At 65.3% G+C, this 14,279-nt stretch overlaps 1 protein-coding gene across 3 annotated transcripts; it reads right to left on the reverse strand.

The window, feature by feature from the left end:
• Positions 1-3,753: 3,753 nt before the first annotated feature.
• IGF2 (insulin like growth factor 2) lies at positions 3,754-14,029 on the reverse strand. Of its 3 annotated transcripts, none has more exons than XM_055415236.2 (4): positions 13,868-14,029; positions 9,079-9,241; positions 7,196-7,344; positions 3,754-6,923 (listed from the first exon to the last, which is right to left on the reverse strand). In XM_055415236.2, the coding sequence occupies exons 1-4, from the start codon at positions 14,027-14,029 to the stop codon at positions 6,690-6,692; spliced, it is 708 nt and encodes a 235-aa protein (XP_055271211.1). In that variant the 3' UTR covers positions 3,754-6,689. The 3 variants fall into 3 exon arrangements, with proteins under 3 accessions (XP_055271211.1, XP_055271210.1, XP_055271209.1); XM_055415235.2 differs by lacking the exon at positions 13,868-14,029 and adding an exon at positions 12,010-12,147; XM_055415234.2 differs by lacking the exon at positions 13,868-14,029 and adding an exon at positions 11,035-11,149.
• Positions 14,030-14,279: the final 250 nt, after the last annotated feature.

Here is a 14,279-nt window from a genome sequence, read left to right on the forward strand (position 1 = left end):
TGTTCTGAAAAAAAAAAAAAGGCAAAAAATTTGGGTCACAAACCACAAACTGTTTTGCTTTCGGCCTAACTGGCACAAACAGGCATTCTCTCTGTGGTTTCTGGCCGCGGAGGCCGGGCCGGCTGGGCTGGGGAGGGAGAGGCTAGAGCTGCCCTAATGAGCCCAGAGGGGGCTGGGCAGGTAGGGCTGGGCCGCCCGGGGTGGCCACACCTGCGCGGGAGTGCCTGCTGGGTACCAGGCCCTGGCCACGGGAGATGCGAGGACCCCGGGAGCCAGGACCCTCCAGGAAGGTGGACGCAGGTTACTAGGGATGAGGCCACGTGGGAAGGCGGGGCTCTTCCCCTGAAGGAGGGGAGCAGAAGGGCTGGGAGGTGAGGGGTTCCCCAGGGCTTGGTGTGATGGGGTCCCTGCCCCCAGCCCCAAGGCCTTCTTCCTGGCTGACTCTGCCCTGGGGGCTCCCCCGAAAGCTCTGGAGAGCTCGGGAGGACCTGATGGTGAGTGGGACAATGCACCTGTGGTGTAGGGGTCTGGGGACAGAGGCAGGGGGCTGAACGCCAGGCCCCTGTCTACACGGAGGGGCGGCTTCGGGCCCCAGAGACCCAAGGGTTGGGGGAGTGGTGGGCCAGCACAGCACAGTGGAAAGGGTGCAGGGTGTTAGAGGGCCCCGGAGGCAGAGCGGCAGGTGGGGTGAGGGGCAGGCAGAGGAGGAGCCCCGGGAGCTGGGCAGGGGGGCGTGGGGACCAAGATGTGACCCCGGAGGAGCCAGAGCGCGCTGGGGGCTTAAGACCCCGGGAAGGCCTGGCCTGAGGCTTGAACTCCACTTTGCCCAGTGGCCCATGGGAGCCGTGGAGGGTCCTATGGGGAGAGCAGGCCAGGGGCCTCTAGGCGCACGTGGAGAGTGGCTGGAGCAGAGGCCGAGGCTGTAAGCAGTGGCTGGTGTCGCCAAGGCCCTAGTGGGGACGGCAGAGGACCCTGGGGCAGCTGAGGGTGGCAGCTGTGAGCGCGCCGGGCAGGGGTCCACAGTGCACTGAGGTGGCCGCAGAGGTCCTGGCAGATGCCGCTGTGCAGCTCAGCTGAAGATGCCAGTGCAGACACAGTGGGGTGAGCAGCCAGGAAGCCCGCCCAGTGTCTCCAGCCTAGCACACGCACTCCCACCCGGGGCTCGTGCTCAAGCCCAGGGTCACCTCCGGCCCTCCCTGCGTCCTCTTCACTCATAGGTGGCCGGGGGACAGGAGCACAGGGCGCGCTCCTGAGAGGGTGCTTGGGGACCCGGACGCCAGCAGGGACAGCGGTCCCGATCCGGGCAGAGGCAGCCGGCGCCCAGGCCCAGAGGCAGGGACACCCACACGTGCTCAGCCAGCCCCGGGCCAAGCCATCACGAGGAATCTGCTTGTCTGCAGGGAATCCAAGACCGGGGGCAGGACATGGTCTCTGTTTCAGAAGACCACCCGGCCTCCAGGTGGTTGTCAGGAGTGGAGACGCGCAGGGACCCACAGGGTGAGAGATGTGGGACTCCCGCCCACTCTGCCCCTGCAGAGCCCTCGGTCTCTGGAAGTGTGCCCTCACGTAACGCGTCTCCTCGATGACACTAACTGGATGGCCTGAAACTACAGAAATGCATTCTTGCCCATTCCGGGCCAGAGGCCTGCAGTCAGTTTCATTGGCCTAAAATCAAGCCATCCAGGGCCAGGCCCCTTACAGAGGCTCCAGGGGAGGGTCCTTCCTGCCCCGTCCAGCTTCTGGGGCTCCTGGCTTGTGGCTGCGTCCCCCCAGTCTCTGCCCCATCCTCACACGGACCCTCCTCTGCGTCCTTCGCCCGTCCTATCCCTGGGTCTGGGCCCTTCCTAAATCCAGGATGGTCTCATCTCCAGACCCTTCACTTCATCACATCGAAGACCCTTTGCCCAAACCAGGGCACACTTGAGGACTCTGGGGCTTAGAACTGGACACGTCTTTTTGGGAAGGACACTATTCAACCCACCAGCCCACCCCCACAGGAGTCCCTAAATATTCCTTGAGTGAATGACGGTGGCCTCTGATCTCATCCCCCACACGGGCCTCCTCCCCCTGTGGCAGCCCCACTCCCAGCCCGAGACACCCCAGTTCTTCACCCTCCCCCCGAGACACCCCAGTTCTTCACCCTCCCCCCGAGACACCCCAGTTCTTCACCCTCCCCCCGAGACACCCCGATTCTTCACCCTCCCCCCGAGACACCCCAGTTCTTCACCCTCCCCCCGAGACACCCCAGTTCTTCACCCTCCCCCGACCCCACCCTCACCTCCTCCAGGCCCGCACTCCTGAGTCACTCTCTCCTCCTGAAAATCACCCCAGTTTCTCCCTCCGTGACGCTGAGCCTGGGGCGCTGCGCGTGGGCACGAGTGGAGGCATGAGCAGATGAATGGAGCCCTAAGGGTGCCCTGAGAGTTTGCAGAACAGGCGGAGGGGCAGGAAGGGGAGGCTGGGCACACCAGGGCACCCAGGACCCGGCTGGACCCAGCCAAGTGGGGTGGGGCTGGCGAGGGCAGTGGGCTGAGGCTTGGGCTACTCAGGAGGGCCACCGGAGCAGGGCTGGCTGCACCCAGGGCTGCCCACCGGAGGGAGGCCGCGGGGGTCTTGGGGGAAGCGGTGTGTGGGCAGAGGCAGGGATGACTCAGTTGCAGTGGGTGAGCAGGCTGGGCTGTCCGGAGCTGGGGGAAAGGGAGACCTTGGACCCAGCACCCGAGGGGCCTGGGAGGGGCACCGCACTGGGCTGCACACACAGGGCTGGTGGGAGACAAACTCTGAGCTTGTCTCAGGGCAGGCAGTGCTGGGGAGAGGGTCCCGAGCCAGGTCCACACCCCAACCCCAGCTCACAATGCCCTCCATCCAGCACAGTGTCTCCCATCTCTCTTGATCCCACCTCCTCCAGGCAGTTCCCCCACCAACACTGAGCTCTCAGTGGGCATGGGCAGTGTGGCCACCCCTGGGGACGCCCCTCGAGACCCCCGAGGCCACAGCTCAGCACCAGGCCAAGCAGTAAGTATCAGAGAAGGCGTGAGTGGGTCCACATGCATGGCCTCCCCCACCCAGATGGGGCGGAGAGCCCTGGTCGCCCACCGAAGGCTGCCCGGCACCAGGCACAGTCAATGCCCTCAGCCCACCGGCAGACCTGCTGACCGAGGGCTTGGGGGTGCATAAGCGGGGGAGGGTGGCCAGCCTCACTGTCTTCCGGGGAGCATGGGTACTTAGAAGTCAGAGGGGTCTGGGCGGCGGTGCAGGGCTGAGCGGGGGTGGGCTTCTCAGTCTTGGGGGCAGGGGCTCCTGTCTGCTTGTGCAGGCAGGCACACAGGTGTGAGCAGCCCTGAGTCCCCACCTCTGGCACCAGCAACAGTCTCCAGAAGCTTTCAGAGCCTGGCCGACCCCCCACGCCCTGACCCCCGAGGTTGGGAGAGCTCCCTGGGGTTGACTGACAGTGAAGGCTCTTTGCTCCTCGTCAGCGGGCTCCTGCAAAAGCCCCCAGGACCCTGCCCAGCCCTGAACTCTGAGGATCTGGGTCTTGAGATGGCCCCAGAGACCCACTCCCAACTGCTGAGGGCAGCAGGCTGTCCGGCGGGTCTCCCCACACCCCGTTGCTTTAAGGGCCCAGAGGAGGTACTCCTACCAGGCTCTCCCTGCCCCTTCTTCCCACCTACACCACCCCCTCCCCAGGACTCAGACTTCCCCTCCCTCCCCCCACCAGGCACCCCAGCAAAAGAGCAGAGGACTCAGAAAAAATAATTTTAAATGCTTTATTGGGATTGCGAGCGATAAAGGTTAAAGACAAAACCCAGGCTGTGGATTCTGCCAGAAACAGCATGTTACGGGTGAGAGGAGGAGAACATAGCCGCGCGGTGGACAGGGCGGCGGGCACGATGACACTCGGTGTTCTGCGCGTGGGGGTCCTCGCGTGATGGCACAGAGACCCAAGAGGGGGTCCCGCTGAAGACAGCTGGGGGGACTCGGGGAAGAGACAAGATGGAGGGCCACGAGCTGGGCGCGGAGGTCGGAAGGGGCCCTGGGTCGGGGTGGAGCTGACCCTTGGAGAGCTGCACGCTGGGTCTGGGTGGACTGGCGCAACCGCCCCCTGGGTCACATCAGCCCCGTCGCCGGGGCCCCGAGGCGTCGGGCCTCTAGCTGACTAGTCGGGCTGCCCTGCAGGGGGGCTGCACTGGGGGCAGAGGCGGGGGTGAGGTAAGCCCCCAGCCGCCCGGGTCCCTGCCGCAGCCCGAGGTGCCGAGAGTGGTGGCCGTGTCGTGTCACCAGACCCGAGGGCCTCGGGGCCCAAGCGACCCAGCGGTCAGAAAACTGCGCAGCTCTTCTGCTCTGCGGGGCCCGGCTCTCCCGGCCTCTCCTACCACCCAACCTCACCCCACCTGGACACCAGGAAGCCCCGCGGAGCTCTGAGCTTCCTGGGGGCAAAATGGGGTGCTGAGGAGGCGGGCAAGCTGTCCCCGAGGGGTACGGGGAGAGCCTCCCCAAGTGCGCGGAAGGCGGCCACCTGCTCCCGCCTGCTGGAGCCCTTTGCTCACGCATCCATAACCCCTTCCCCCCTGGCCAGCCAGGCCGGCCAAGGGCCCCACCCTGGTGGCCACCGAGCACCTTCCTGACACCTGGACAGACACCTCCCCGCCCCCTCCTCCGCCCCTCAGGACCCCCAGGGGACCAGCCACCGTCCCCCGGGAGCCAGGCCAGGCAGCGGCCGTCTCCATTCCCCTGACTTCTCTGGGGGGCACAGTGGCCGACACCCCCACAGAGGCTCCACTCTCCACTCAACCCAAGCGACAGGGACAGATAAAAAAATAAAAAACAGGGCGATAAATGGCGGAGGGCAGGATGGCGGCGGGGCCGCGGGTGACGGTGGTGACTGCATGTTCCTCGTCCTTGGTCACTGCCCCCCTGTTACGTGGGGTAGGGAGCAAAGAGCGCGTAAAAAGCTAAGGAGGGATAAAAAAAAAAAAGGAAAGATGCCCCAGGAGTAATTAAAGAGGGGAGATAGATCAATGGGCGTCAATTTGGGTTCCAATTTCCGTCTGTAATTCTGCAAGTGCCTCGCCGTTCCTTCCCCCCGAACGTTTCTCTCCGAAATCTTGCTGGACCACTTCCTGCCTCGGAATGTCCCCCCACCCAGCCCCCACTGCCCCCCACCCACCCCGCCATCCTCCAGACTTCCCACACTCCCCGCCACCTTTGCCAGCCTCCGGGGGGGTGCTCTCATTTCTGAGAGGCTTCCCCAGGAGGCTGGCAAAGGTGATCCCTAGGTGTGCTCGGGGGAGGGGGCTCCCCAGATCTTGCAGGAGCACACCCAGGGGGTCAGGCTACGTGGTAGGGCTCGTCTCGCTTAGCTGCAGCCATCTCCCGCCTGGCCAAACCGTCCCTCGCTCTGCACGATGGTCGGTGCGCGGCTGCCCCTGGGGTCTGGGGGCACCCAGGACTTACATTCTGTGGGCTGTGGGGTCAGGACAGGTGCCGAGAAAAGGTGGGGATCATCCTCTTCTTGGAAAGATGGAACCACCTGCCTGAGCCCGAGACACACCTTCCCACCATGGCGCATCCCAGGGGATGTGAGGGGAGCACGGAACAGGAAAACCTCATCGCAGGGCAGCCCAAAGAAGAATTTGGGATGGAATTCGGTCTCAGCTGCACAAGGCTGGGCACAGGTGTCCCTAGAGAGTGTGTGTGTGTGTGTGTGTGAGTGTGCATGGATGCTTGTGTGTGTGTGTGTGTGTGTGTGTGCATGAATGCATGTGTGTGTGTGTGTGTGTGAGTGTGCATGAATGCATGTGTGTGTGTGTGTGTGTGTGTGTGAGTGTGCATGGATGCATGTGTGTGTGTGTGTGCAGACTTGCATGTGCTTTCCAAGGTAAGGATTGTGATGCCAGATTTTGGAGTGTGGGGGTGTTTTGCCAATTCAATTTTATTTGCGCGATTCGGGGCTGCTGTTCCGTGCGCCCCTCCTCTGGTCTTACGGGTCCCCTCACTGCTCTGAAGTGGCCTCAGTGATGGAAACTTGGAGGAGGAGCGGGTTTGGGTCTTTGGTGTCACACTGCCAGTGCCCGGGGAAGGCCTGGCAAAGGGGGCGGGAGATGGCTGGCCAGCAGGGACAAGCCTACCTGCAAATTTGGCCCCTTCCTTTCTCTTAGATGATTAGATCAAAGCCAATTTAAGTCCAGATCCAAAAGGAGCGAGAAGGAAGGGGGGGGGGCCGAATTCTTTTATTTGCCAATTGTTTCTAAGCCAATTGATTTTTAGTATTTTTTTTCAGCCAATTGATTTTTTTTTTTTTTTGAGAAGTTTTTGGAAAGCTAGTTTGCTTTTCTGGTGTTGCTAAAAAGCCAATTCGTTTCAAGGGGGCTGATTGAGGGGTTCATGATTGCAATTTTGGTTGCATAATTTGGGGGTAATTTGGGGGGTGATAATTTGGGGGGATATTTAAAGCCAATTGGTTTTGTACATTTTTAGAGATGTTGTTCTGATCCCCTCGGCCAGATGGAGGGGGCCGAGGGGGACTCGCCTGACGTGGGGAGGTTGGGGCACAGAGGCCGGGACAGGGGAGCCCGCAGACAGGACGGTACGGAGATTTCAGAGAGAGACCTAGTGGGGCGGTCCCGGTCAGGAGGACGGCGCGAGGTAGATGGTGCCACTTGGCAGAATTACGACACTTTGGCTCACTTCTAATCGCTGGATACCTCGGAAGAGGCGCCCCCGTGGGTGGCAGGGTCCTGGGTGGGCAGGGCAATCAGCGGACGGTGACTCTTGGCCTCTCTGAGCGCCTCCAGCTCCTTGGCGAGCGTGCGACCCCGGCGTGCTCGCAGGAAGGCGGGCAGGCCCCTGCGCAGGCGCTGGGTGGACTGCTTCCAGGTGTCATATTGGAAGAACTTGCCCACGGGGTGTGCTGTGACGTCGTCCTGGGAGAGGAAGAGTGAGTCAGAGGCTGCCTAGGCCCCGGGGGACAAGGGGGCAACACCTAATCTGCTCCAGGTGCCCAAAGTGTGATGGCAGGTGTGACAGGCCAGTGCCCGCCCGTGCCCCCAGTGGGGAGAGTGGCGGGGTGTAAAGGACTCCCTGGCTGCCCTCTCAGCTCAGCAGCTGGCTGTGCCCTGGTCCCCTGGCTCCGAGGTGACAGCCCCACAGGGCTGCAGGGGGAGAGAGGGCGGGGTTGCAGCTGGGGCCCTCTTACCGGAAGCATGGTCGTAGAGGCAGACACATCCCTCTCGGACTTGGCGGGGGTGGCACAGTAAGTCTCCAGCAGGGCCAGGTCGCAGCTTCGGAAGCAACACTCTTCCACGATGCCACGGCTGCGTCGGTTTATGCGGCTGGATGGTCGGCCTGGCGGTCCCCCAAGGAGGAAGGGCGGACAGGTCAGTGCCCACGCCTGGCAGAGGCGGGGGTCCTCCAGCCAGCCCCCCGCCCCCACCCTCGGGATGGGACACCCGGCGATCCTGCAGGGACAGCCAGCCGCAGCCTGGAGTGCAGTAAGGAAGCAAGAGGGGGCCCCAGAAAGGAGAGAAGGGACAGTGCGCGTGAGTGACCAGAGCCAGCCCCTGGCCTCTTGTGCCTCCTCCTCGAGTGTCAGGTGGGCCCCGGCCCCGCATCCCGGGACCCCGGGGTCCCGGCCCGAAGGCCAGCTGGGATCCAGGTGCCACCACGCACCAACCAGGAGCCTATGCGCCCGCGGCCCTAGAGACGCCACCGCTGAGCCCGGCAGGAATGGGAGGGGGAAGGAGAAGACGGGAGGAGAGGAGTGAGGAGCTGCACAGACCACGCCCTCCTTTCTTCCCGCCCTCCCCTCCCCCCACCGCAGGCTCAGGCTCGGCCACGTGAAGTCCCCCGCCTTCCTTCCGCCGTCCGTGGGGGGGTGGGGAAGGGAGCCCCCAGTAAGGGGTCCGGCTGCAGGGTCACAAGGGCTGGGGGCTCAGCCCAGCCCACCCGTCAGGGAGGCAAGCCTGGTGCCAGGGCCGGCCAGCACTAGGCGCTGCGGTGCCACTTCCTGCCCCCAAGGGTGGCAGAGAGAGAGGCCACGGGAGAAGCCAGGGCAGGCAGGGGCCTCGGAAGCATGGAGAAGCAGGTGTGCTTTTCAGAGCAAAGCGCTGACATGCCAGGATGGGTGTTTCCGGCCCATTTCAGAGGGTGGGTAAGTAAAAGCTGTGGAGGAAGATGCCTCATGGGGGTGGTGGGCCGGGTTCAAGCCTCGCGGCCCTCGCCCAGTTGCCCCAGCAGTGTCCCCACCTCCCCCCGCGGCCCCGAGAGGCATCTGGCTGAGCCCAGGGAGTACACATGCCCCACCTTGAGGGTCAAGCTGCCCCTGCTCCCCCGTTTCCCCTGGAAACCAGGTGGACACTCTCCGAACTCTCCTGACAGTAAAGAAGCGGAGGCCCAGACTATGGGGGGTGAGGGCCAGAGCCCACGCTGAAGGAGAGGTAGCCTCCATCGGGGACACGCCCTGCTGCACGGGGCCGCAGGGCGGAGCGGGGCAGAGGGGTCCATGTGCCCAGCCAGGCACCCCCGGTCCGGAACCATGAGAACCAGCCAAAACGCTCAGGCCAGCAGGCAGGTGCCTGCACCATGAGCCCCCTGCCTCCCATCAGGGCGGTGGGCCCCTCTCGTGGATGGAACCAGGTGTCCCCCAGCACGTACACTCACACCCCCAGTGACAAGTGCTTTTATTCTTAATGGCATTCAACCCATTTGATTCCATTTCAAATCTAATGGTCCACGGATACGTGCCCATTGCCAAGACGTGGATAAAAGGTACGGGAAGCCAGTGCCCTCAGCTCTGCCCGTGGGCAGGTCAGGGAGAAGCAGGAGGGGAAGGGCTGTCTGCGCACCGCCCCGACCAGAGGTGGGCCTTCACCCCATCCGCACTTGCTGCTTCAGGTCTGGCCCCCCCTGTGGACACACCTGTCCATTTTCCCTCGACTGTGAGTCATGTGGCTAGAAGCATGGGCCCAGCCCCCCAAGCCAGGGAGGCTGGAGGACCCACAGAGGCGACTGAGGACCCCCCCAGCCTCCATGCAGGACCTACTGTGTGCACCCCTCCCCCGGCCCCAGGGGGCTACTCACTGAAGTAGAAGCCGCGGTCCCCACAGACAAACTGGAGGGTGTCCACCAGCTCCCCGCCGCACAGAGTCTCGCTGGGGCGGTAAGCAGCATAGCAGCACGAGGCGAAGGCCAAGAAGGCGAGAAGCACGAGCACCGACTTTCCTGCTGTGATCCCCATTGATGTCTGCGGGGGGGACAGAAGCGTGAGCCCACCGCCCGGCCGCCCAGGGTCGGCCCGCCCTCCGGCAGGTCCCCGATGGCTCAGCCAGGACATGCCAGCCTGCTCCCTTTGGGACCCTAAGCCCAGCCACCTCCTAAGTCCAAGTCCAGTTGCAGATTTAAAGCCTGGCTTTCTCCTTAATCTTAATTGCTTTAATTACAGGAACAACAAGAGCTTTCTCTGTTGAGGCTGGTGGGATGCAGAATCACCCCACGAGGAGGGAAGGGCCCGGGGCGGAGCCTCTCTGGTGGGCACCGAGCGCTGGTCAGTAACTTCACATGGGGATCACTGTCCCCCTGGTATTATTGCCGAGGCTCGGCCACACCCAGAGCGGCAGGGGCCAGTGCTGGACACTGGACCTGGCCTCCATCCTATGAAGTCATGGGGGTGGGGCCAGCACAAGGCAGTGGCCACTTCTTGGGCCTCCCTGCACCAGCCAAGATGGCAGAGGGCCCCACCCCGGCACAGAACATGTGCATCCCAGAGGTCCAGCCGGGCAAGGGCGCCAGGGGGACCAGCCTCCCTCCCAGTGCAATGGCAGGGGGTCCCAGCCCCATGCCTCTCCCTCCCAGATGGCCTTTCCCAACCTCTCGGCCTGCGGCTGAGCAAAGGTCAAGGGTCTGGTGGTTGGCACGGGGTGCCAGCCATGCTCCAGTGAGCCTCCGGCGTCACTTAGTCCCCAGACCCGTCTTCCCTGGGGTCCCCAAAACACACATGAAAACCAAAAGCCTCCTTTCCAGGCCTTGCATCTCACTCCCAATGGCCAGGGGCCTCAAAGTCCTTCCAGGAACACCAGAGCCGCTCCCCTCTTGGGACGCCAAACCCCAACTGGATAGCTGAAGAGAGCAGGTCAGACCCCCCTCCCCACCCGGGGACCAGACACCAGGTTCCCTCAGGGCTGATCTGGGGGAAAAGATACACCTCAGGACACACCCCCCTCACAAGGCTGAGAGGCTGCAGACTGGGATAAATAGGCTCCGTAAAGGGGAAGGACCTTGGCTTCCCTTTAGACACAGCAAGCCACTTCCGCCTCTCCAAAAGGTGGACGCCCCCCAGGCAGGCAGCCCCAGCCTGTCCTCGGCAGGCCCAGCCCTGAGCCCCTTCTAGGAGGACAGTCACGGCCCGGCGCCCCTGAGCCGGTGGCACCCTAAGGCTACTCAAGCAAGGGCCCGGGTGGGCTGCCCACATGTGTCCGTCCCAGACACTGCACCCAGTGAGCACAGGGGCACCGAGCCGCACACGCTTTCCCAGCCTGGAGCAAGGTTGTTGCATGTTGGAATTTTGATGCAATAAATCGTGTAGGAAACGAGGGGACTGAGAAGGAAACTCAGTCGCGCTTAAGCTCATGACGAGCAGAGGCCAGTTCCATGGAAGATCTACACGGCCACCTCGCCCACCGCCCCTCGCTGGACGAAACCCCCGCCTGCTTCCCCGCTGCCCCACGGCCGCCCCCTCCAAATTCGGAAAACAAATTTGGCCAGCTAGGAATTCCTGCTGTCCGAGCGGCAACTCCATCTTTCTGCAAGCCCAGCCACTTGGTGTGGGGTCCAGTCCAGGACACCGGCGGAGAGCCGAGACTGGACGGGAGGCAGGCAGCCACGCAGGCCAGGTGAGCCGGCGGGCAGAGCAGGGGTGGGGGGCAGAGGCAGAGAGAAGGGGCGGCGGGCAGGAGCCAAGGGGGCTGCGGCTGGAGGCGCCCAGCTGCCGGCGGGCGGGAGCCGCAGCGCAGCGGGGTCCTGGCTCCAGAGCCGCGTTACCTGCAGCTGGACAGGAGGCTCGCTGGGGCTGGAGGAGGATGAGGAGGAGGAGGAGGAGGAGGAGTCTGGAAGGCTGCCTCCGAGGAGAAGCTAATGTCCAGTTTGCAGGCTGGTCAGTGCCTCAGCTTTTATGTCTGGGCCGGCTCCTCCCAGCCCCGGCTCCACCCTGCCCCCACCCCGCTCCCAGCTGACCACTCCCCCCGCCCCCTTCGCGCCCGCCCCCTCCGTCCTCCCAGCCAGTCCCTCCTCTCCTGCACCCCCAACCGCTAGCCCCACGTCTCTGAGCAAAGTACCAGGGCGGGGGAGGGGGCTCCTCCTGCACCCCCAGCCCATCTCGGCACGAGGAAATGGGGGGGGCGGTTCCGGAGGGGGCTTCTTTTCACCTCCTTGTATGGAAACTTCCATCTGCCCACGGGGGCAGGGGCAGTTACCCTCTCCGGACGGTCCATTCCGGGCCCCTCTGAGCTCTGGACCAGCCCCCCTCCACCCAGATTCCTGGGTGGAAATGTCGGGGACCGGGAGAGGGAGGCGGTGGGGGGGCGCGGAGGGAATGTGGCGTCTGGCAGGACTCTCTTGCCAACTCGGCCCCCCTCGCTCCATCCTGGCCCCGCCCACCCAGTTTTCCTCTCTCGGTCTTGCTGGCAACGAGTCAACATACCAGGGTGGGTTTCTGAGATTTGCGCCCCTTCTCATTACGCGGCCGCCGCCCCCGCCCCCGCCCGCGCCCGCCCTTGCCCCCGCACGGCACAAATCTCAAACTTTCAGTAACAGCCCCCCGCACCCGCAAGGCGACCAGGAAGTCGGCGTGCACAGAGCTCACACCTCCCGCGGCGCTCCCCAAGTCCCTCCCCCGCCCCCCGGCCCTCGCGGCGCAGGGGAGAGCCCGGGGTTCGCCCTTGGGATGGGGCCGCCAGCCCCCCAGCCCGTCTGCCCGGGCCCCGCCGCCCCGCCGGGCCCGGCCCGCACGCCGCTTACCTGGAAGCCGGCACAGGGGCCGCCCACCTTCCTGCTGCGTATTGCAAACCGAACAGCGGGCGAAGGCCCTCCTGCCGGGCACTCCTCTGCCAGCGCCGCTCTGGCCGAGTCGCGGGAGCCGAATGTGCGACGGGGCAGAACGGGGGGATGGCTTTTTTTGGGGGGGTGGGAGATTCTGTCTGATTCTTTAGGGAGGACGGGCTGTCTGCGGGCCGGGGCGGGCCAGATGTTGTACTTTTGGGGGGGAAAGGGTGTCGGGAAATGAGGTCAGCTGTTGTATCAAGGACAGAGGGGGCAGAGATAGCCAGAGAGACGGAGTGAACGTGAACGGGGGGGGCCGAAGACAGGGCGAGAGGGAGAGGGGACAGCGAGAGGCGGGCAGGCTCGCAGCGGGAGAGGGCAGCGGGGAGAAACAGAAAGCGTGTAATTAATCCACTTTGGGACGGCGAAGGCGAGAGGGCGGGCGTGGAAGGGGAGGGAGTTGGAGGCAAGGAGCCGGGGGGGGGGACGGGAGGGAGCGAAGGGAAGGCTGCGGAGGAAGACGGGGGCCGGGGCCAGAGGCAGGAGAGGGGGCCGGGGAGCGCAGAGAAGCCGAGGAAAGGGCGCAACGTCGGGGGCCGGGGAAGGTGCTGAGGGGGGCGGAGCGGAGGCGTCACCCGGGCCGCGGGCGCCCAGCTCGGCTTGGGCCGACGGAGCCCTCGGCCGTCGCGAGCCCGGGCCTCGGGGGGGTGGCGGTGGCGGCGCCGGGGCCGCTCGGGACGCAGCGAGGAGGGGGAGCGGCCGGGCTGCGCGCCGGGGAGGGCTGGGGGGGGAGCGCGGGGGATGACAACGCCGGCGGCCTGCGAGCCGGACTGCCTGCGGGGGGGACCGCCTCCTCGGGCGAAGCGGGGACGGGCGTTGAGGTAGACGAAGAGGAGGCGGCGGGGGTTCCGCAGGCCGGCGGAGCGCGGCCCCGCCGACGGCGCCCGCGATGGGGGTCAGCAGCGTAGCGGACGGCGTCGACGCGGGGCCGCCAGCCGGGTGGAGGCGCTGGCGGGTGAGGGCCAGGAGGCGCGGGCGGCCGGAAGGGGGGGCCGGGGGCCTGCCTGGCCTCACGCAGCTCCGCCGGAGAGCAGGCGAACTCCGGGCGCCAACGCCCGGCTCTTATAGTCGAGCCACCCGCGGCTCGGCGCCCGCTCGGGCCCCGCTGGCCGAGTGCCCGCGCCAATGGGCGCTCGAGGGGTCCTCGCCCCGCCCCCGGACCGCCTCTGCAACTCGAGCCAAGGGGGGGCCAGGCTTGGGGTCCCGGGGGGCAGCGGTAAGGGGGGGTGCTGTGGGGTGCGCGGGGACGAGATTGGAGTGGGGGCAGGGATCCTCAGAGTTCGAAAGAAATCTAGAATCACTATTCTGAAGTGTTTGGGGGCCCTGTCTGAGGTTTCGGGGTGCCAGAGTCCCTACACAGTACACGGGGGACCCGGGACGACCAGGGTGGGCGGCGTCACATGCCCTAGCTACGGCCGGATCCCCGCGCCCCACTGGGGGGCTAGGCGGCTGGGGTGCCCTGTGTGTGAGGGCACAGGTGGCGGCTCCCCGAGTCCCGCCGGGACCTGTTGGTGAAGCGGGGAGTCTCTGGGAGCAGGCGAGGCGCGCAGCCTCCACCTGCCCGAGCAGCCGCAGCACCTCGAGCTGCAGCCGGAGCCCGAGCGCCCCCCGGTGCCGCACGGGAACCGGGGAGTAGCCTCGGCTGACGCCAGGTGCGGAACGTGGAGAGGGCCAGCCGGGCCAGGCCCGAATCTGGGCCAGGCATGGGGCCGGCCCGGGCTGAGCCCGTGTGCCAGGGGCGAGACAAGCAGGGCGGGAAACGTCGTTCAAATCCTACCTGCATGACCGAGCTCACCGGGGTGCGTCTAAGCAGCTCGCCTTTGGGGCCCACCCAAAATATCCGGATAATGGTTCCCCCGTCCTCTATGCGTTGGACTTGCGTAGATTCGGGTTCAGCCCCGGGGGCCACCGCAGTCATTTGAGGGTCTGGGGAAACCATCTCCTGGAGGGTTTGGACGATGTAAGAAGTCGGTGCGATTTTTTTTTTTTTTTTACCAAGTCAAAACCACGCACGAGTCCCCGCGCCCCGCCCGCCCCTGGAGCCCCGACCACGCGCGCCCCTCCAAGGGGAAGGGGCCGCCGGCGGCGGAAGCCCGAGGCCGGCTCGCCCCCTCGCTCCGCCATCAATCACGTCTCCCGCGCTCAGCGCGCGCCTACCCGAGTCCTCCGCCGAGCGGCCGGAGGCGCCG

Source organism: Moschus berezovskii, chromosome 25 (assembly GCF_049115385.1).
Source record: "Moschus berezovskii isolate FMDL1 chromosome 25, NW_MosBer_1.0, whole genome shotgun sequence".
NCBI lineage: Eukaryota > Metazoa > Chordata > Mammalia > Artiodactyla > Moschidae > Moschus > Moschus berezovskii.

Excerpts from the sequence above, each read along its gene's own strand:
- IGF2 (XM_055415236.2), bottom strand. The coding sequence starts at position 14,029 with ATGGTTTCCCCAGACCCTCAAATGACTGCGGTGGCCCCCGGGGCTGAA. Across the intron at positions 9,242-13,867 it reads CGGTGAGCTCGGTCATGCAG|ACATCAATGGGGATCACAGC; the intron begins GTAGGATTTGAA and ends TCCCCCCCGCAG. Across the intron at positions 6,924-7,195 it reads CCTCTACGACCATGCTTCCG|GACGACGTCACAGCACACCC; the intron begins GTAAGAGGGCCC and ends TTCCTCTCCCAG.